Source organism: Lynx canadensis, chromosome A1 (assembly GCF_007474595.2).
Source record: "Lynx canadensis isolate LIC74 chromosome A1, mLynCan4.pri.v2, whole genome shotgun sequence".
Taxonomy (NCBI): Eukaryota; Metazoa; Chordata; class Mammalia; order Carnivora; family Felidae; genus Lynx; species Lynx canadensis.
Genome location: NC_044303.2, coordinates 139,422,610 through 139,444,150, shown reverse-complemented (window position 1 = coordinate 139,444,150; position 21,541 = coordinate 139,422,610). Strand labels below are relative to the sequence as shown.

The 21,541-nt window shown below is 38.5% G+C and overlaps 2 protein-coding genes and 1 non-coding gene across 6 annotated transcripts in view; 1 reads left to right on the top strand and 2 right to left on the bottom strand.

Annotated features, from left to right (window-relative positions):
* Positions 1 to 21,541, top strand: part of GFM2 (GTP dependent ribosome recycling factor mitochondrial 2) — a 76,155-nt gene that overhangs the window by 41,271 nt on the left and 13,343 nt on the right. For all 4 annotated transcript variants that reach the window (XM_030323004.2, XM_030323022.1, XM_030323031.1 and 1 more), the window contains 10 exons: positions 1,252 to 1,400; positions 2,750 to 2,890; positions 3,195 to 3,294; positions 4,680 to 4,869; positions 9,131 to 9,207; positions 11,612 to 11,750; positions 13,423 to 13,602; positions 14,908 to 15,023; positions 18,406 to 18,588; positions 18,963 to 19,131. In XM_030323004.2, coding sequence (XP_030178864.1) covers positions 1,252 to 1,400; positions 2,750 to 2,890; positions 3,195 to 3,294; positions 4,680 to 4,869; positions 9,131 to 9,207; positions 11,612 to 11,750; positions 13,423 to 13,602; positions 14,908 to 15,023; positions 18,406 to 18,588; positions 18,963 to 19,100 — 1,413 coding nt within the window. In that variant the 3' untranslated portion in view covers positions 19,101 to 19,131. The remainder of the gene's footprint in view (positions 1 to 1,251; positions 1,401 to 2,749; positions 2,891 to 3,194; positions 3,295 to 4,679; positions 4,870 to 9,130; positions 9,208 to 11,611; positions 11,751 to 13,422; positions 13,603 to 14,907; positions 15,024 to 18,405; positions 18,589 to 18,962; positions 19,132 to 21,541) is intronic.
* On the bottom strand, positions 9,463 to 9,566 carry LOC115526682. The gene has a single exon (XR_003972719.1). It is a non-coding gene; the product is annotated as a U6 spliceosomal RNA (small nuclear RNA).
* The window catches only part of HEXB (hexosaminidase subunit beta), a gene marked incomplete at its 5' end in the record, with an annotated part of 32,065 nt that continues 29,742 nt past the window's right edge, over positions 19,219 to 21,541 (bottom strand). The window contains 4 exons of the mRNA XM_030321786.1: positions 19,219 to 19,415; positions 19,810 to 19,914; positions 20,041 to 20,131; positions 21,026 to 21,200. Coding sequence (XP_030177646.1) covers positions 19,355 to 19,415; positions 19,810 to 19,914; positions 20,041 to 20,131; positions 21,026 to 21,200 — 432 coding nt within the window. The remainder of the gene's footprint in view (positions 19,416 to 19,809; positions 19,915 to 20,040; positions 20,132 to 21,025; positions 21,201 to 21,541) is intronic.

The window sequence follows — 21,541 nt, the reverse complement described above, 5'->3', positions numbered from 1 at the left end:
ATGAATTTGGCAAACAGTCTTTATTTTTCTTTATGAAACGAGTTACCAGGTAAAGTTGTTTTTTGTTTGCTTGTTTGTTTGTTTTTAAGTAAACTCTGCCCAACACAGAGCCTGAACTCACGCACCCAGGGTCAAGAGTTGCATGCTCCACCAACTCAGCCAGCCAGGCGCCTCCCAAGTATTTTAGGGGGATTATATATATGTATATAATGGGGTCCAGATTGAGCGCAGAAAATGTACTTAGTTATTTTTCACAAAAAGAATTAAAGAAAAACATGAGTCTCAAGATTAAGTTTGAGACCTTTGAAGTTAGGAATGGAAAAAAGTACTTTTCTTTTGAACGAAATGCCATAATTATCGAAATATGTTATCGTTTAGTATTTGAGCGCTTAGATGTGATGTTTGTTGTGCCCTGTAGTCACATACCATGGTTTCTCTTTTCAAAGAGCTTATGATCTGAGGAGGAATTGATATACCATTCTCCTACCAGTAGGTTGCAAACACACCCATGCTTTTCTTCGTTTTTGAGGTCTTTCAAATTTGATTTCTACCCTGATTTTTCATTTTTCTTTGGATTTGATTTTTTTTTAAGTTTATTTATTTTGAGAGAGAGAGAGAGCACAAGGGGGAAGGAAGAGAGAGAAAGAGAGAGAGAGAATGAATGAATCCCAAACTCTGCACAAATGCAGAGCCCATTGCGGGGCTCGAACTCATGAACTGTGAGATCATGACCTGAGCCGAAATCAGGAATCAGACGATTAACTGACTGAGCCACCCAGGCGCTCCTGAGTTTGATTTAATGTTGGTCTAATTCCTTTGAGGAAGTTGTAATTCATATATATGTTCTTAATTTCTGTACAGGTCCTCTTTTAGACAATCAAGGTTAAATCAGAAGTATGTTTAATTCATTTATTTGAGAAATATTTTTAAATACCTACTTATTTTAGGTACTTCTGTAGTTTCTGGGGATTTAGCAATGTTTTATGGGACTTATTATAACGCTCATGTAGATTTTATATTCTGGGGGATAAGGACACAGACAATAAACCATTAAATATATATCCAGTATACCAAGTAGTGATTAACATTATAAAGAAAAATACAGAAGAATAAGGCCATGAAGAATGATGGAAGTGTGCTGAGTGGTTCTGTTTTACATGGTTGGTTGGCGAGGGTGTCTAATTCTGAGATACTTCAGTTGGAGCCAGTATACTGCACACAGAATACAGTACTTCTGTCTCTGCTTTATAGCTCCAGACTGCAATTCGCAGAGTAACACTGGCTCAGACAGCAGTGCCTGTGCTTTGTGGAAGTGCCCTGAAAAACAAAGGTGTCCAGCCCTTGTTGGATGCTGTTACTGTGTACTTGCCTTCACCTGAAGAGCGCAACTATGAATTTCTGTAAGTATGCAGTACAGATTAAAATCTTATAGCCTCGCAAAAGCGGGAAAGTAGGTCTTGTTTCACAAAGAGCATTTGAATCACCATTTTTGAATAACATTGGTGAAGAATATTGTTATAAATGATGTAGAGCTATATAAATTTTTACTTGAAAGGGACATTTGTTCGCATGTCTTATAACCTGCTATATTTACAAATGGAGCTAGAATGTGTGGCTGTCATCTTAGTTAAAAAAAACAAACAGTATAGTGGAGTTGTTTGATAAATATTCTGTAGATAAATTTATACTAGATTTCAAGATTTTTAAAAAGCTCAAAATATTTTGTGGTTTAAGGGTATTGTTTTACTTCTGTCGTCACTAACAGCTTTGTACTTGGTAATAAATCCTCTAAAATCCGAGTGACTATTCAGGCAGGAATGGACTTTGTTTAATCCTTTAACTAGGACATTAATCACTTTTCATATCTCTCAATTGGAGAAGCATTAATGGTAAAGTGATTATGGGCATGGACTGTGTACTCCTTGGATTTAAATCTGAGCTCTCCCAAGTTGTTTAACCTTCTACCTGTAAAATACAGAGATTAGGACCTATCCTATTGGATTGTTACAGGAATCAAACGAGTTAATACTTATAAAGCAAATGGAACAGTGCCTACCTAGTATATGGTAAACTCTATATGAGTATTTGCTAAAGTTAAAAATTGGAGGGAATTAGGGATGAGATGGAGAAGTTCTATAATAGGAGTGTCTCACCTACTTTGAGTCATGGGCTCTTTTGAAACTAATGAGAACATGGAGCTTTTCCTCAGAAAAATGTGCCTGTGAACAAAATTTGGCAATTTCAGAGGGATTCAGGCTTTCTGAAACGTATCAGTGTGCACCAGTTTAAGGACATCAATCTGTAAGAATTGTAGATTTCTATGATCATGCAACTGGAGAGAAGGTGGGAGGACAGAGTGTAAGTAGTAGTTAGAAAGCACCTATACATTTACCCTGTACAGGTTTTTGTGAGAAGGTATATTCTCACAAAATAGGAAGGTATACCTATCCTAGGTATATTTTTTGAGGAGTGAATTCTAGGCAGTGAAATTATTTGCGAGTAGACGTAATATCTGGGAGAGAATCCATTATTTTTAATTTTGAGCAATTAATGATCTCCATTAAATAATTTAGTTTTGTGGAGGAAGAGAGGTGGTTAGTACTGACATAATTTAATCAGCCAGAGTAGCTAACTAGAAGATATGAGGGAGGACATTAGGGTTAAGTTTGCACAGTGATTCTGATTTGATCTGCATAGATATATGGGAAGTGTATTTTAAAGGCCTTTCTGGAATGTCTCAATTTTGTAGGCCATGGTATAAGGGTGACTTATGTGCCCTGGCATTTAAAGTTCTTCATGACAAGCAGCGAGGACCACTGGTGTTTATGCGCATTTACTCCGGCATGATAAAACCCCAGTTGGCCATCTATAATATTAATGGAAACTGCACGTAAGTAGAAGCTTATAGGTTCTGTTCTTTTTTTTAATGTTTATTGTTTTGAGAGAGAGTGAGAGCAAGTGGGAGTGGGGCAGAGAGATGGAGAGAGAATCCTAAGCAGGCTCCGCCCGGTCAGTGCAGAGCCTGATGCAGGGCTCAAACTCATGAACCGTGCAATCGTGACTGGAGCCGAAACCAAGAGTTGGATGCTTAACCAACTGAGCCACTCAAGCACTCCAGAAGCTTAGTTCATTTTCTAAAACTGTAGTCATTTCTTTAAAAATTCTTTTACTGAAATAAATCATGGTTTTTACAGGGAGAGAATAAGTCGTCTTCTTTTGCCATTTGCTGACCAACATATAGAAATCCCTTCACTGACTGCTGGTAACATTGCTTTGACTGTTGGCCTTAAACACGTAAGCGACCAGATGGTTTCTCTAGGAACTATTAGCTTAAATGTTTAATTAAAACCAGGCATTTTGCGGTAGCAAAAACCCACAAACGATCCAAATAGTCATCAGTAGTGGGGTAATGAATATTGTAGCATATTCATCAACATGGTTGAATCTCAGAAAGAAAGAAAATTATAGAAGACTGTAAAGTGTGGATTATATTCATGTAAAATTCAAATCCAAGTGAAAATACACTATAGATACATACCTGTGTTTTAAATTTAATAAATATTTTGTTATTCTCATTGGGTATTTTACTTGATCGTTGCTGACAATTTAATCTAACCTTATAACTGATCCGGGTAATAACTGAAGATATATTGCCAATGAAGGCTTTATGAGGGCAAGGACTTGGGTTTCTTTTGTTCTCTGTCCTTAGTCCCTAGATCAGTGCATCACATATAGGAGGCAGTCCATGACTTGTCAGATGAATGGATGAAAATAAGTTGATGCTGTGTATGTTTTTGGTAAGGTAAAACTAAGGACATTTCATTTATATATGGATTAAATTGAATACATTTTCTCATTAAACTTTGGTGTATTTGGCATTTAGGATAGCCATGGTTACTTTGAACATTTTTTAACCTCTTTATGGTTAATTGCAGGATTCAAGATCCTTTAGTATAAAATGTCCACAGTCCAGATATAGGACTTGTAGCCTTGAAATGTCCTCTGTCCACCTGAAGGCAGGAGCTTCATGTACATATTTGAAGGAGTTACACAGAGACGTTTGAACTATTGCTTCATTAGGAATATCTTTACAGAGAAGGAAATTGGCATGGAATGTTGTAATATTAAAGTTTAAAAGTGAAATTATAGTTTTAAAAAATAATGAGTCTGTAAGGATGCTATCAATTCTGCATGGTCTAGAGAATTCTGGTTAATTGCTTATTTTAGTTAATGGAAGATTTTCTGTAAAACAGTTATAGACATTTTTACTGGTGGTAAAACTCTTAAAATGGACTTCTACAAAAATTGACCTATTTTGATATGATTGAAAATTTAGGAAGGTACATTTGTTTTACCAAATGAATTTTGAATGTGTAGTGAGTGTATGTGAGAGAGAGAGAGAGAGAGAGAGAGAGAGAGAGAGAGAGAGTGTGTGTGTGTGTGTGTGTGTGTGTGTGTGTGTGTGTTGTTAGAATTTATTACAGCAGTATATTGGATAGAATTCTTACACAAGTTATATTAGCTTTACTTATGCAAAGTTGCATTGAGCTTTGTGAATTTGTTCCTGTTTTAAGTTCTGATGAAAGTGTCACATTGGAAGTTTTCATATTTCGTGATTCTCGGTGTAAGCTGAGTGCTCACTGAGCCTGTCTTGTTCCAAGCGCGATGTTTGCTTACAGACCGCCACAGGAGACACCATTGCCTCATCCAAGTCCAGTGCGTTAGCTGCAGCTCGTCGAGCCGAAACAGAAGGAGGAAAAAAACATAGACGGAACAATGAAGCCGAAAGACTTCTTCTGGCTGGGGTGGAGATTCCAGAACCTGTCTTCTTCTGTACCATAGAACCCCCTTCGGTGGCTAAGCAGCCAGGTACAATAGTTTTGGTGTATCAATTAACTAGTAATTAGATACAGTTAGTAATTTAGATACAGATAGTTATGTTATGCCCTCAAAAGATTTCTCACATCGGGGCGCCTGGGTGGCACAGTCGGTTAGCGTCCGACTTCAGCCAGGTCACGATCTCGCGGTCTGTGAGTTCGAGCCCCGCGTCGGGCTCTGGGCTGATGGCTCAGGGCCTGGAGCCTGTTTCCGATTCTGTGTCTCCCTCTCTCTCTGCCCCTCGCCCGTTCATGCTCTGTCTCTCTCTGTCCCAAAAATAAATAAACGTTGAAAAAAAAAAAAAAAAATTTAAAAAAAAAAAAAAAAAAGATTTCTCACATGATTGAGTTCAGTTTTATCAGAAGTCATGGGTATTACTTGGGATTAGTCTTGTTTTCTATTTAAGATGTTTTGATTTTTACATGCTCCTTTTATTTATTCTTTTCCCACATGTTGGCCATTTTCGACTATCATCATCTTCCTTGCTCTGGTTCTTGTGGTGCTGTCATTGGCATCCGAAGTAACTGGCGTCAGGATTCCCCTTCCAGTTATAATAGATTAGACAGTTAACAGTTCAGAAGGATTCATTTTCTCATCACCATTTACAAAATGCTCCTTTTCCTTGTTTTTTGGCTCAACCTTTAGAACTCAGTGAAGATATTTATATACTATGGTAATGTTGTTTGACCTTTTTGAGTGTTGTGTACTCGTGCTTTAGCCTGTTTAAGTTCTCAGTGGCTCCTCATTACTTATATATAGCACAAACCCAGACTCCTTTCTGTGGTATATAAATCTCATGATTTCAGCTGTATCATTTCCAATTGGATTTGGTTGCATATTACAGAAAACCCCCAAGTAACAGTTGCTTTAATGACAAAAGTTTATTTCTCTCTCTTGTAAAATGTGCCTTGGGTTGGGAGCCCAGGAGTTAGAGGGTGGCTCTACACCATCATCAGGCCCCCGGGCTCTCGTTTTTCTGCCCTGCCTCTCTGAGTCTGTAGCTCCCATCCTTAGTTATCACAGGATGGCTGCTAGCACCTCTGGCATCATGGCCGAGTTCCTGAAAGAGACATGGAGTAAGGAGGAAGAAGATGTGTCCTTTTCCCTTTAAAGACTTCTTCTGTGTCACTGGCTATTACTTAGACATCTGGCCGCTCAGTTGCAAGGAGTTTGGTAAATGCAGTCTTTTAGGCCGGCGGCAGCAGAATAGAGAGGAAGACCACTAGCAATCGCTGACACCAGCCTTCTTGCCTGGCCTCGTTGTTTGAAACTTCCTCCTTCATTCTGAACCCTCTTCTTTCACCAAAAAAAAAAAAAGTAAGACAGAATAACGACTCACACCTTACACTTCTGTAATAAACTAGTTCCAGTTTTCTGAAGATACCATGCTCTTTTTGCATTACTATTTCTTTTCATTTGTTCTGTCTTGCGTTATAATGGCATAATTCAGTTTGTCTACCTGGAAGATGTTCACTCTGTAATTAGAAAATCTCATCTCAGGCATCACTTCTTTTTGAGGCCCTCACTGAATTCCTATATTAAGTTGTTGAAGGACAAACCTAGTTCTAGAGGTGGCATTAGAAGCTATTTTTTCCCCTTAAACAAGTTGGGCTCACAGATGATGGAAAAACAAAAGCACCCATTTACTGCCTCCCATGTCTTGAGTACCAAGGGGAAAAGAAACAGGAAGATCCCTAGACAAGTAGGGGTTCCAGTCCCTCACCGTTCAAGCTGGAGTTCACATGAAAGAAGTGTGAATACTGGTTTAAGACAGCCCCCAAATACTGAAGGAAACTGGGTCTGTTCTTGTCCAGTTGGTAAAGGTACAGCAATGAAATTAAAACAGGTATAGCAGCAAGTTTTCTTGTCACCTTAAAATGCCCTGAGACCAACTAAGGGTATAGTCTTGACCCTAAGAATCTGGCTACCCAGGTTGATGTGTATCAAAGTTGACCAAACTAGTTATATCAGGGGTAGCCAGGCACTTAAGAGCAGGGGCTGCCCAAACAAAATAATCTGACTTTTAAAAAATATATTTGAGGGGCGCTTGAATGACCCAGTTAGTAAAATGCCGATTTTGGCTCATGTCATGATCTCGCAGTTAGTGAGTTCAAGCCCTGCGTTGGGCTCTCTGCTGACAGCTCAGAGCTTGGAGCCTGTTTTGGATTCTGTGTCTTCCTCTCTCTCTCTGCTCCTCCCCCGCTTGTGCTCGCTCACTCTCTCTCTCTCTCTCTCTCAGAAATACAATAAACATTTAAAAAATAAAAAATAAAAATATTTTAAAGTAATTTCATATTTCAAACATTGTGAGTACGTAAATTCAAATTGTGACATTGCAGTTAAGTTGCACCAGCTCATTTTAAATCTAGCGCTTCAGCTTTTAACTACTTGAGGAAGAAAAGTCTGGGGTCCAAAGTAAGTCTAGTTAATGGGCATTAGCTTAGAGGTCCGAAGTCCCACAGGGGATGGGACTTTATAGAGTCTCCCTTAGACTTCTTTCAAGCAAATCTACCTTTTCTTTATTCTGGCTCTCGATTGTATTTACCCCATGTTCGTATTATATTGACACTCTGTCTTATAATGCCCTCTTCATCCCAATAAACTCCTGAAGGGTAGATTCGTCATAAATATTTTTGAATGAGTTTGCATTTTACAATAAAGTCACTGTGTTTTCATTTCAAAAGCTACAGTGTCATAAGCATTATTACTTTCTTTGAATAGGTGCTTAAAAATAAGATACTGTGGGGGCGCCTGGGTGGCGCAGTCGGTTAAGCGTCCGACTTCAGCCAGGTCACGATCTCGCGGTCCGTGGGTTCGAGCCCCGCGTCGGGCTCTGGGCTGATGGCTCGGAGCCTGGAGCCTGTTTCTGATTCTGTGTCTCCCTCTCTCTCTGCCCCTCCCCCGTTCATGCTCTGTCTCTCTCTGTCCCAAAAATAAATAAAAAACGTTGAAAAAAAAATTAAAAAAAAAAAATAAGATACTGTGTAAAATAATGCCTCTTAACCTTAATGGGCATAATATATTTCTTGAAATTCTTGTTAAGTGCAGCCTCTGATTCAGTACTGGAACCTGATATTTTGTCTTTCTAACAGGCTCCATATCATGCCAGTGTTGCTGGTTCTTGGACCTGACTTTGGGATGTCAAGAGTCCAGAAGAATACTGTTCAATAGAAATATAACATCAACTGTAATCTAAAATTTTCTTAGAGCTACATAAAAAAATAATAAATTGGCAAAATTAATTTTAATAATATATTTAACCCAGTATATCAAAAATAGTATTTCAACATCTAGTCAATATAAAAAATTAATGAGCTATTTTACTTTCTTTTTTTCATATTTAGTCTTTGAAACCTGGTATGTATTTTATACTTAGAGTATATGTCTGTTTAGACTCCTAATATACTAATTACATGGCTAGTGGATACTACTTGGACAGTGTATATCTAGAAGCATATGTCCCTGGAATATAAACCAGGGTCCCTGGAATATAAGACCACTTTAAATGTGTGGTAAGGTTGGTTCATGAATCCGTTGCTCAGCTCTTTTCTTTAGCCGCACTTCATGTCTGAGAAACTTCGAACATCTTTTGTAGAGGGGGAGAATACAGTTAACAGCTAATTGATTGTATTAAAGTATCACTTGACTTTAGAGGCTTTATTTCAAATAATATATTCTTGTTTCCTCATTGGGTGTGATAATTCATCATAGAGTGATCACATTAGCATCTCTTTATTCATGGGATAATTTAGTTTCCTTTGCCAGTTTCTCATTGCTTCTCTTTCTGAAGGCATTTTGCTTTCTTGTCTTTTCCTAGATATTTGTGAAACACAATCAGATGATGTTAGTGGCTTCCCAGTGCAAATTCAAATTCTGCAGCCTGGCCTACAAGCCCTTACATGATGTGATTACCTGCTAATAGCCAGCTACCATCTTGTTATTTTTCTAATAGCAAACGATTTCTTGCACAGGCATTTTCTCTGGTATTCTGTTTCTTCAGGATTTTGCATATATGGCCATTCTTTATTTGTGTCTTGATCTAACTTACCTTGGGGAGGCCCTTCCAGATCATTCAATCTTAAATAACTTCCCATCACTTTCTTATCACCTCGTTTTATTCACTACAAAGCATTGATGCTGTTTGAAACGTTCTTTTTGAAAATTTGCTTGCTCATTTTTTCCCCCACTAGAACATATGTTACATTATCTAAAAGATGAAATGTAAAGATAACATTTACTGTTTATCCCCTAGATTTGGATTATGCATTGAAATGCCTTCAACGTGAAGATCCCAGTTTGAAAGTGAAGCTAGATGCTGATTCTGGACAGGTTCACATTTTATTACAACTTTACTTCCAGAAATCTTTCAATAGTAGTATTTGTGTGTGTATGTGTTTCTGTATTTAAATGCATATATCTAAAACAGATTGGTCTATGCCCCCGAAAGAAAAAACCTTCTCTTTTGGTTCTCCGATAATACAAATTTCTGATTATCAGGTTGACTGTCAAACTAGATAGAAAAATTTTCCTTACTTCCTCAATATAATTAATTACGCCTCACTTCTTTAAACCACTTTTTAATTTTTTTAACATGGAAGCTTTGCACATTTGCGTGTCACCCTCACACAGGGGCCGTGCTGATCTCTGTATTGTCCCAGTTTTAGTATATGGGCTGCCAAAGTGAGCACATAAAGACCACTGTCATTTCAGTTTTCCAGAAGACAGCCTTTTGTGAAACTTTGAAATAAAGTACAACCCCAAGACAAAGCCTTGAGCTTCTTATGCTCCTAAGGCTTATAAACCCGGCATACTAAAGGGAGGATGCAAAGGTGCTTTTCTTGTCAGTTACATATAAGGTGGGGGGAGAAGTGATGGCTAACAACCTAACACTGTGGGAGGAAGTAGAGCTGTAAAGTAGATGGTAAGAAGTTTGTGGATATTACGTTACAGCAGAAAAACACATGTTCATTGTGTCTTTTTAGGAAGGCAGGGTAAAGTTTGTGTAAGATTTTAGAACAAGTTCCTTTAGAAGATTAGAAGATTATAAATTTAAGGATAAACTAAGGATTTAGTTAATCTGAAAACTATGGAGTATTTTATTTCCCAAATGCCAGCTAAATGAGGTAGTAATTTAGTTTAATACTGAAGGAGACAGCAACAAGCACTTAAACTTTTTTTTTTTATTTTGAAAAACTTTCATTTAAAAATGCCAACACATACTTTTTTTAAAAAATGACAAATAACACACACGGGTTCAGAGTACAGAATTAAGGTGTCCCTTTTTTCCATCTTAATTTACACAGGTAAACAACTGTGAAAATGTGAATAGACTTTCACACTTTCCCAAATGTCTTACGCTGTGCTATGTTATAAACCACAGTTTATTTTTTCCAGAGATATATACAGATATATAACAAGTCATTCTTTTTGTATTATTCTACAACTTGCTTTTTCCAAATTCACTACTTTAACTTTAAAGTACAGCAATTGAAACAAAATAATCCTTTTGTTTGTTTGTTCCTTATAATTACAGCTCTATTACAGTGGAAGGATAAAATTAGAGCCAGCCAAAGGAAGAAACAAATAGGGCAGAATCTGGGAGAGTTCTAAATGCATTATCTTCCTTCATCTTCAGGGATGTATTAACCCTTTTGGTAAAGGGTATTGCCAGTCAGGGAGGCTCACCCCACCCCTCCAGAGTTTTTATTAAGGCTTGATTACATACTGCTCATGTGGTTGACCTTTAGTTTCCAGTACCTCCTGTAAGTTGAGGCTATTACCTTGACTTTCCAGGTCGGAACAGATAAGGCTATTCTGAAGCGCACATCATAAATCACATTGTTACACTGTCTCGTGGACAAAATCCCCCAGACAAGTAAAGACACTTCCATCAGGCAGCATCCTGGCCTAGAGATTACCTACTAGTAGCTGAGGGTAAGGGCGATACCTCTTTTTGGGTGCAGTTAATTCTTTACTACATAGATGGCATATGAATAAGACTGAGCAAATATGGATTCCTTGCACTATACTCTTTCATACACAAACACCTTAAGGAATAACTAGTGTTGTAAAAAAATTTTTTTAAAAGCATGTCTTGATTGGTTTTGATAAAAATTTGGCTTGTTCTAACAAGGGCCCTAAGTAACAATGAAAGATCAAAGATAAAAGATAATTTCACTGTCAAATAAAGGTCCAAGCTAGTCTGAAAAATTTAACTAGTCACAATACTGTAAGGGGCCCAGGATGATTGGGAAATAAATGCCAATGTGGTTGGGAATATTTGGGGAAAAGATTATCCTCTTCACCCCCCAAATAACAAGATGTCGCTTTCAACCTTAAGACAGTTGCTTACATTTCCATTAAGACAAGGGCTTTATCCTTTCTTTAAAGGTATAACCCAGAAGTTGCCAACATCAGTTACACTCATGTTTCATTGGCCAGAACTAAGCTATATGGTTGGGAATATAGTCCTGGCTAGATGCTACTTGCCTAATCAAACTGTCATGTAATAAAGACAGAATAGCCTAGAAATTTACTTTTAATCGACCTGTTATTCCACTCAGAAAAGAACAAAAATGTTTTGAGGAAGAACCAAAAAAAAAAAAAAATTGCAGAGAAACTCAGTTTGTAATTAATGAAAAATAACATATATTGATATAATGCCTTTATATAGTATTTTGTGATAAACATTTTTTCTTTGATCTTGGTTTTATTTTCTTCCTGTTTTAACCAGACTGTCTTATGTGGTATGGGGGAGTTACATATTGAGATTATTCATGACCGAATCAAGAGAGAATATGGATTGGAAACCTATCTAGGGCCTCTCCAGGTGGCATACCGAGAGACTATTCTAAATGCAGTTCGTGCCACAGGTAAAATAAAACATTTAGGATTTGCTGTGTTTTTCTCTCTCTCCAGGATCTCTTTTCCAAATCTTTCAATGTAGTTGCATAAAGCAAGGTTCATATTCACTAGCGTCTTCCATCAGTGGGCATAGGTTTTGTGTGTGTGTATTTTTGTGTCTCTTTAGGATTTTGTTCTGTTTTGTTTTAAACCCAGCCCTATTCCTGTACCACTCAATACATCAAATAAATGATGAGCCCTCATCAAACAAACGTACTTTTCAGTGGTGGTCATGGGGTACAATAAGCCCTTCGTGTAGAGATATTTCACAAAAAGGATATCCAGAGGGCTCATGAACATATTAAAAGATTCTTCATATCAGTAATGATTAGGGTCATGCAAGTTATGAGATATTTTACACCAACACAATTGGCAGGGATTAAATCAGACAGCACCAAGTGTTGGTGAGATGTTGAGCAATGTAAACTCCTAAAAACTTAGGGTGGGAGTGTAAATTATATAACCACTACGAAAACAATTCGGCAACTTCCTTGTGAAGCCAACTGTTTGCAGACTTTACTACTTAGCACTTCTCACATGCCCTAGAGAAATTCTTATACATGTGCACTGAGAGATGGATATAAGAATGTTCATAATAACATAATAATAATAACCACCTCTGAATAGAAAAAACCACCCCAAATATTTATGGACAGAGAGTGTGTAAACGGTATTGTGTTCATACAACAGAATATTAAACAGCTGTGAAAAAGAATGAATTACATCAATATGCATCAGCCCAGAGGACCCACAGATAAGCAAAAGAAGCAAGTTGCAGAATACATAGTAACAAATTCAAAACACAGCAGAGTGAACTATATTGTTTAGGAATACATGCATATGTAACATAACTAAGGAAACTCATAGGAATGAGTGATTATATCATGATAGTGATGGCTTTGGAAAGCTTGTAGGTTACTACTGGTAATGGTCTATTTCTGAGTAGTTTTTAGGTTTCATAAGTTCTTACTTTATTTTTAGCTTATTATAAAGAGAAATTGTAGACTATAATTCTTAAGTTTTAATTTAGGTGATGCATCACTCTATTACATGGTCACTAACAAAAATACAACATAGTTTTGTTTTAGTAATGATGGAGATTGGTGACTGCTGTTGGTTGTTAGCAAATGAGAGATACTGCTTTCAATCTTTAAAAAGTCACTATTTTGAGAAATCATAAATGCATAAAACATTGGAAGAATATGAAATTTAACAGTTTGTTGGTTAGTAGAGTTAAAATAGCTTTCTAATTTCATTAGATAAACCCTTTGTACTGTTTTACTGTTAAATAAAAATTTTATAATTAAAAGAATTTCAGTCACATAAGATATTTGAAAAAATTTAAATGTGTGATCTACATGTCAAAACTTGTGGGATCATCTGCCTCAACACATCTTAACCTTGCAGTAATATTAAGTGATTGAGAGCTGGTTTTTACATTGATAAACACAGAAGCAAATGCTTTCTTGATAGAACTTTTTACTCCCACATCTTTATGCTGTATTTAGTACCACTGTAATATTTTTTCCCACTTTATCTTCTATGAGACTTTGAGTTTGTTGACTGCAGTTTTTCCAGTTGTGGTACCTTAATACCTTTCCAGAACAAATCTCTAAGGTATTATATTCTATTTGTTTACAGATACCTTAGATAGAACATTAGGAGACAAACGGCATCTTGTGACTGTAGAACTGGAAGTAAAACCAGTTGAAACAGCCTCTGTTATGCCAGTTATCGAGTATGCTGGAAGTGTTAGTGAAGACCTTCCGACGGCTTCCCAAGAGGCCATTGAAAATGGGATTCACAGTGCATGCCTCCAAGGTAAGGTACTCAAATAAAGGTAAGCTTAGTATCATAATCAACCACTTAGTCACTCCTAATATTATACATTATTTCTAACTAGGTACTGTTTTCTCACTACTCTTCCCATTATGTGTATGTTAGACCTGTTTCCATTGTCCCATGGTCCTTAGATATTCTGGTGGGTTTTTGTTTTTGTTTTTTTTTTACCAGTCTTCACTTTGTTCTTCTGTTTTGGGGGTTTCTATGAATAGTTTCTAACTCAGACACACTTTCTTCAGCTGTGTCCAGTCTACTTGTAAGCCTATCAAAGATAAGGCTTCATTTCTTTCACTGTTATTTTTTATTTCAAGCATTTCTTTTTGGTTCTTCTTAGGACTTCTGTCTGTTCTTGCATGTGTTTTACTTTATCAGAGTCTTTAGCATATATCAGTCATGTGATACGATCATTCCAACATACTTACCATGTCTGGTTCTGATGCTTGTTCTGTATTCATATTGTGCTTTTGCTTTTTAATATGCCTTGTAATTTCTTCCTGATGGCCTAACATGATGTACTGGGTAAAAGGAACTGCTGTAAACATGGTGTGTAGTAATGTGGAAGTCACGTGTTGGGGGAAAGTAAGCATTCTAATCCATGGGCTTATAGTGAGCCCATGCCTCTGGACGGGGAACCACACAAGTGTTTTTTGTTTTTTTTCACTAGCCTCAGGTTGGACAGGATGGCTAGGGTGGCCTGGAGTTAGGTATTTCACCCAAGTCAGTTAGGTCCTGCTAATGCCCCTGCTTCTTAGGCTCTAGTTAACTAGTTTCCCCTGAGAGCAGGCCTTTGTAAGAACAGAGTGCTCTGGAGTATTTCAGAATGGTTTCTTTTCCACTCTGTCAGAAGTACAAAGACATTTTTCTCTGATACTTTCAGGAAGAACCTGCTCGAGCTCCAGGAGGTACATCTCAAAAAATTATGGGGGCCCCCTTATGATTTATGACTGTGTCCCCCTGACGTTTTTAACTCCCAGACTTCTCTATAGTTGAGGTTTTCCTGCTGTGGCACTGGTTCCTGGGCTAGTGAGGCTCTGCTCCAGGAAGCTGTGACTTCTTTGTTCGCCTGCCTCTCTGGTTTTGGTTTGTCTGGTTTGTCCTTTGTCTTCTCCTCTCTTATGGCTCTAGGAGGGGTTGCTTATTTTTCAGTCTGTTCTGCTTTATACTTGCTGGGACGGAGTGGTGACTTCTAAGCTGCCTAAATGAAGTGGAAACTGGAAGTCCTCTCCCTGTCTTTACTCCTCACTGCATATTGAGTGCTAACCTAAGTTTTTTCCCCTTGCCTAGGACCATTGCTTGGATCCCCAGTCCAAGATGTGGCAGTTGCTGTACATTCACTGGTAATTCATCCTGGTACCTCCACAACTATGATTTCTGCCTGTGTCTCCAGATGCATACAAAAGGTAGAGAATATCCTGTGGTTCTCCTTTTTGCTTTAGGGTGACTGTCCTGATAGCAGTGTGCCATTGCTCCACAGACATCTGTGCCTTGCAGTGCCTCACACTTGTATTGATGCCGTCTGCGCCTTAGAGTCAGCAAGAGTTTTTACCCTGGACAGTCTCTGATTTCTTAATCACCAGGGTTATATCTGTAAGAGGACCTAGGAAGTTACTGCTTAATACAGACGGCCAGGAAATATTCTCTGATTTTAGCAAAGAGGCAGGTTTCCTTAACTGGCATTTTTGGTTTCCCCCTCCCAGATACACAGCTGTTAGAGGTGAGCTTTGTAGTTTAATTAGGGGACATTTTGGGGGTATCCTGGCCCAAGATGGACTATAAAGGACATTGAAGACGTAATATTAGTTTCAGTTTTGAGTTCATGTTTATTTGAATAAGATTACCGTAATCAAAGATCATTGAAATCCGATTAAGTCGCAGGGAGCCTGGTTGGCTCAGTCTGGTAAGGGTCCTACTCTTGATTTTGGCTCAGGTCATGATCTCAGGGTCATGAGATTAAGCCCCTCCCGCATTGGGCTACTGGCTGAGCATGGAAACTGCTTCTTAAGATTCTCTCTCCCCCTCTCTCTACCTGAACTTCACCTGCTTATGCTCTCTCTCTCTCAAAAAAAAAAAAAAAAAAAATCAGGTGAGACTAACTGATAATCCACATAAGCACCTAACTTTATCAAAGCATCAAGCAGTCTAGTCTTGGAACAGTTACTTACCTCCCATTATTTCCTTGAGTGTCTTGCCTCAGTAATCTACCAGAGCTGATTTAACTCACAGGATCTTAGTGTGCCAAATGTTGATTCCATGCATTCTTCTCAGCATGGGACTACTACAGTTTTATAAGTGACTGATTTGCAGTAAAACACTTGCTTTTAAAAGCCATTTTCTGAAATTTTGGACTGTGTCTGAAACTTGATTTTCTGTGGTCTTAACTGAATCTAGAATTATAAAGTTAATGTGAATACCCTAAGTCACTGACTTAAGAAGGTACAACTTAATGGTCCTTTCATATGATTTCATTTAATTTTCATTAAAAAAAATCTATACATTCAAAAACTATTATTTAAATATTGTTTGCTGGGGTGCCTGGGTGGGTCAGTTGGTTTAGTGTCTGACTTCAGCTCAGGTCATGATCTCATGGTTCGTGAGTTGAAGCCCCACGTCGGGCTCTGTGCTAACAGCTCGGAGCCTGGAACCTGTTTCGGATTCTGTATCTCCCTCTCTTCTGCCCTCCCCTGCTCATGCTCTGTCTAGCTCTCAAAAATAAAATTTTTTTTATATAGTTTGCCTAAGCATATAGTTAGAAGTATTATCTGGTAAGTTAATGATGCCTCCTGTATTTATTGAGCCTTCTTTGTTGAGCTTACTGTGCACTGCGATGGACATAAATGGAATATGGATGTTTGTCTTCACCTAAAGGAGCTTATGATTTTACAAGGTAATTGAATATGGCCAAATAGCCAAAATATTAGAGCAGACTGGGGGTCATAAAAATGGAGAAGTGGGGAATTAGTATTATTGGAAGGAATATCTGAGCTGTGGATTTTGGTAGTTGGACACAGGGGCATTCCAGACAGGGGAAGATTAGTCCCTTTAGCTGTACTCTCAGATGAAGGCAGAGTAGTAGTGAAAGACAGTGTTAGAAAATGGAATCAGACTATAGAGAAACCTTTAAAAACTACCCTGAGGAGTTTGAGGTTTGTTTTGAGAACAGTGGTGAAAAATTTAAAGTTTTTGAGGAGGGCATTATAATCACTGGAATACAGGAGGAACTAGAAGTAGGCAACAGATAATCCAGGACAGGGAATGGACTGGGTCTGAATTAGGATACTGACAATAGGAACAGAAATCTTAAAGCTACTTGGGGAAACGGAAGTTAGAGATGCATGTCCAGGTGAAATGAATATTATCATGTCCTCAACAGAAATAGGAAAGAGCACACAAGAATGTTTGCAAAAGGAAATGATAAGGTTATCTTGGATTGCTGTGGGATATTTAGAAACTGTCCCAGAGCTGGGGGGGGGGGTGCGCAGGTAGCGGGTACAAGGCTCAAGCACGTAGACTATAGTCTGTATCCTCAATCCAAAGCATTCAATTCTTTGCTTGCTTATAGTGTTTTCATTTTTACCTTCTCCCACTCTGTTATTTTGTTCTGAAAGACATTATGTGAAGTGGTACAAAGCTCTTGGTAAGAATTGCAAAAAGAGAGGTGTGCTGTATGTTTTGAAATTTCAATGATAAATGGGCATATACTCTTGGTTTTATTTATCTGGCCATTTTTCATGATTGTGCGGGTAAAGGGCAGGAGAGGATGGGAAGGTGGTGACGTATCAGGAACAGAAGAATTTGAGGCCCAGAACCCTTACTTGACAATACAGGCAGTGTTAATGCCCCCTCTAAGGCCTTAAGTAATAATGAAAATCAGTGGGTGGTGGTGGAGCAGCGAACAGAGTGATGACCCGCTGCACCTGGATAAAGGTGAGGGCACATTCCAGAGCCCCCTCGTGCAAAGTTTCCGCTGTAGATCTGTTACATCCCACCTAGTAACGAGAGGCTTAGACTAAATCAGACTTTTATTACTTTTGAATTCTGGCAGGCTCTAGCAGTAGGATAGCTTTTTGATTATTTTTTGAGGTTTATTTATTTTTGAGAGAGAATCCCACGCAGGCCCCGTGCTGTCAGTGTGGAGCCCACCCCCACCAACCACGAGATCATGACCTGAGGGGAAAACCAAGATCCAGACACTTAACGGGCTGAGCCACCCAGGCAGCCCATTAGGATAGCGTTTTAAATCTGACCCACCGGTACTTACAGTGCTTGCATTTGCCATACCAGTTTGTCTGGTATCGTAGTGATACTCCGAAAGACTGGGACCCCGATACATCTTACGTTGCTGCTACTTCCTCCATTTTCTTCCAGTACTTGCCCTATGTGTTGTATTGGCTTCTGTTCGGTTTCCGTTTTACTTATGTGCTTATTCTTCTTGCCTTTTGTTGAATGTGTTTCTGTTAACCTTACTGTAGTACATTTCTGGATTAGTCCTGCTATGGACTGTAACTGTAATAGGCATCAGGAACTAAACACGTGGTTTCAACAAATAAGATGTAAGTCTTTGATTGAAAGGGGAAAACCATTTTTTTCTTTGCACTGTCTCTGGCCACGTGTTCTTAGATGCTCTGTGTAATTAAGCTTTATTAAGCAGCCCCTTGCCATGTACCTGATAGCTTCTAAAAAGAGCTCCAGGCTTACAAGGATGGGCAGAATTTACGAATCTTTTTTAACAGAAATTTGATTTCCAATAAGGAAAGGGGAGTTAACAGTCTTGAATTTCTTTAGGCTCTGAAGAAGGCTGATAAGCAAGTTTTAGAGCCCCTGATGAAGCTCGAGGTTACAGTCACTAGAGATTACCTCAGCCTTGTCCTGGCAGATCTGGCACAAAGAAGAGGGACCATTCAGGAAATCCAGACTCGTCAGGAAAACAAAATTATTACTGGATTTGTTCCCCTAGCAGAAATTATGGTAGGTACTTAGTTACTGAAAAGAATACTGGGGATATTTATGCTGAACAAAAGTAGACAATCAGGATTTTGAACTGTTAGAGTGTTTGGATGTAAACTGTTATGGGAATCTAAGGGATTACCACAGGTGGGTGGGGTCATTACCATTCTCCACGCTTCTCTTCCTAAATGCTGAGACTAGGGAATACTTGTGAAACGTACCCACATTATTTACTTAACCTCCACAATATTTGTCTAGTATTTCCTGACAAGATGGTTCAATGAGAACTCACGTGAGTCTCATTTTCACCTTTCCTGATGATGATGAAAAGATTAGCAGCAGGAAGAGATACTTGAGGCTTAAATTTGACAACTGACTTCAATTATTTTGACTAGGGTTATTCAACTGTGCTTCGAACGCTAACATCAGGCTCAGCTACTTTTGCCTTAGAACTATCTAATTATGAAGCCATGAATCCTCAAGACCAAACTGTACTGCTCGGCCGGCGAAGTGGCTTGACCCAAGTACTTTGAGACTCCGGGGCCCCTATCAACTGCAGTTTCAGTAAGAAGAATTTTTATGGCTTTACTCAACTAACTAAACTGACAGTGGTACTGGAGTTGCCCATTCTATAATCAGATAGAGGTCCCATTTTAAAAAAGATACATCTTTTATTTAAAACAGTGCACCAAATCTTAATTTCCATGATTTCAAAATCAAGTTGATTGTAGTACAGATTGCTGTAGGTTTTGTCCCCTCCTCTTTTCTTCTTTATTTAGGCTCATTTTTATGTTTTGTATTCATAGTCACAATATCCAGTAAAAAGAGGTTCTGCAGATATTCCCCGTCTATAGAACAAAGTATGAATTAGGTTTTAGATGGATATAATGCATCTTAAGAATAAACTAAGTTCTTTGAGAGCCTGAGTGGGGGAGGGGCAAAGGGAGACCAAGGATCTGAAGCTGGCTTTGTGCTGACAGCAGAGAGCCCAGCGTTGGGCTCGAACTCATGCACCGTGAGACTGTGAAGTCGGTGTGCTTAACCAACTGAGCCACCCAGGTGCCTCTTAAAGAAAAAGTTCAAATAATCTTTTCTCCTTTTGGGCATAATTCTGTTCGTACAAAAATCAATTCCCAGTTTCTAAGTAAATCACTACTTGTTAGGTGACCTACAGTTCTTTTTATAGAAAACAAAGTTAATCATCCTGGACTTGGTAATGTCCTAACTTTCAAAATGCCGTACCTGACCATTCTGCAGCGGTGAACTGTCAGTCTGTTGTAGGCATTCCCTACACTCGTGATGTCTTCTGGACTCCAGAGTCTTTCACCAACGGCACTTGCCCGAGGCCTGTAAGTTAAATCACATGTCCCCCAAAGCAGTTTAAATTTATGTGTTCTGAAATTTCTAGTACTTCCCTACTTGGATGGAGAAGGAAAAATAAGGCACTTTAATTCATCACTTAAAATTCCATACCATAATCTTGGAGTAAGGTTAGTTGCATCCACAAATTCTCCCCACAGACAAGCTTCTCCGCCAATGACAAGTTTTTTCTGTTCTTGAGAACCTACATTAAAATCATTGAATGGCTGTAAATGAAGTAGCTGCAGCTCCAACCTCTGACAGAGGCAATTACTGGTCCCCTGGTCAGTTCATGGTTTTGGCACAGAAAGAGGTAGCAAACTTAATTCCCACAATGCTTGTTAGCATATTTCTACAAATTGGTATCTTTAATACTAGCACACCACTTTATTTTGGTTTTGTGCAAGCTGCTTTGGGTTCAGGAACCATTATTCCCTTGGTTGCCTAAGAAGAGTGTGCCAGGAATTCAAGTTGGAATACTAATAACTACTGCTCACTCCTGCCTTCGATATCTACCTCGTGGTACTAAAAAAGACTAAGTACCCAATTGGTATTACATTATGTCAATTCCTAACAGACTTACATACTGATTCGAAACATTTTTTTTTTTTTTAACACTACCATTCTTTAAGGAAATTTTAAAAACTGGACAAAGCAATTTTAAAAACAGGACAAAGTTCTTAAGGAAGGGGGTCTGAGAGCTGAAAGCTCCACCCCTCTAAGACTACACAGCCTGAAATACAGGGAGCTAGACTACAGCCTTCCTTAAGTGTCTTAACAATTGGAAAGGCCAGTCAGTCAAAAGCAGAGATACAAGGTTAATGCAGACAAGCGTCTTTAAAATGTAAGGTAACAATGCTCAGCAGTGGAAACGGAGATAAAGGAACCTACTTTTGAAGTTCTTTTATTCAGGCAAGGATATGGTTTCTTTCACAAATTTTAAGATGTATTGGGGGCCTTTTTTTTTTTTCAAAAACAATACCAGGACCAAACATAAAAGGGAGGATAGGGAGTAGGTAATATCTGGATGAAAATTTCCCGGTGGAAGATTAAGGGAAGAAAACTAACAACCCCAGGTAATGAAAAGTGCTTCACTCACCATCAAAATGAAGAGGGTCCACTTTATAGTAATTTCTCCAGTCTTGTCCATAACTAATCCAATCTAAGTACCAAGGAGCAGAAAGGATCACAGGGAAGCCAGCTGCTGTGACTTCACGTAGTTCCTCACTATATACTTGATTTTTCCACACTTGAACAATTGTACCTGGCAGAAGCTATTAAAGTTACAAGCAATATGTATTGATCAGGTCCAACAATTACAGATGAAATTAAAAGTCCCAGCCCATGTTGCTAGGAAAATAGCTTTCTAAGCTTCTGGAAAAACATAATACCAAACGTTACTGGCTATAGGGCCTTAAAATTAGAAGTTTCATCAGTCTTGGGGCACCTGGGTGGCTCAGTTGGTTAAGCGTCCAACTCTTGGTTTTGGCTCAGGTCATTATTCCATGGTTTCATGAGTTCAAGCTCCAAGTGGCTCTGTGCTGTGTGTAGCCAGCTTAGGATTCTGTCTCTGCCCTTCCCCTGTTCTTTCTCTCAAAAAAAAAAAAAAAAAAAA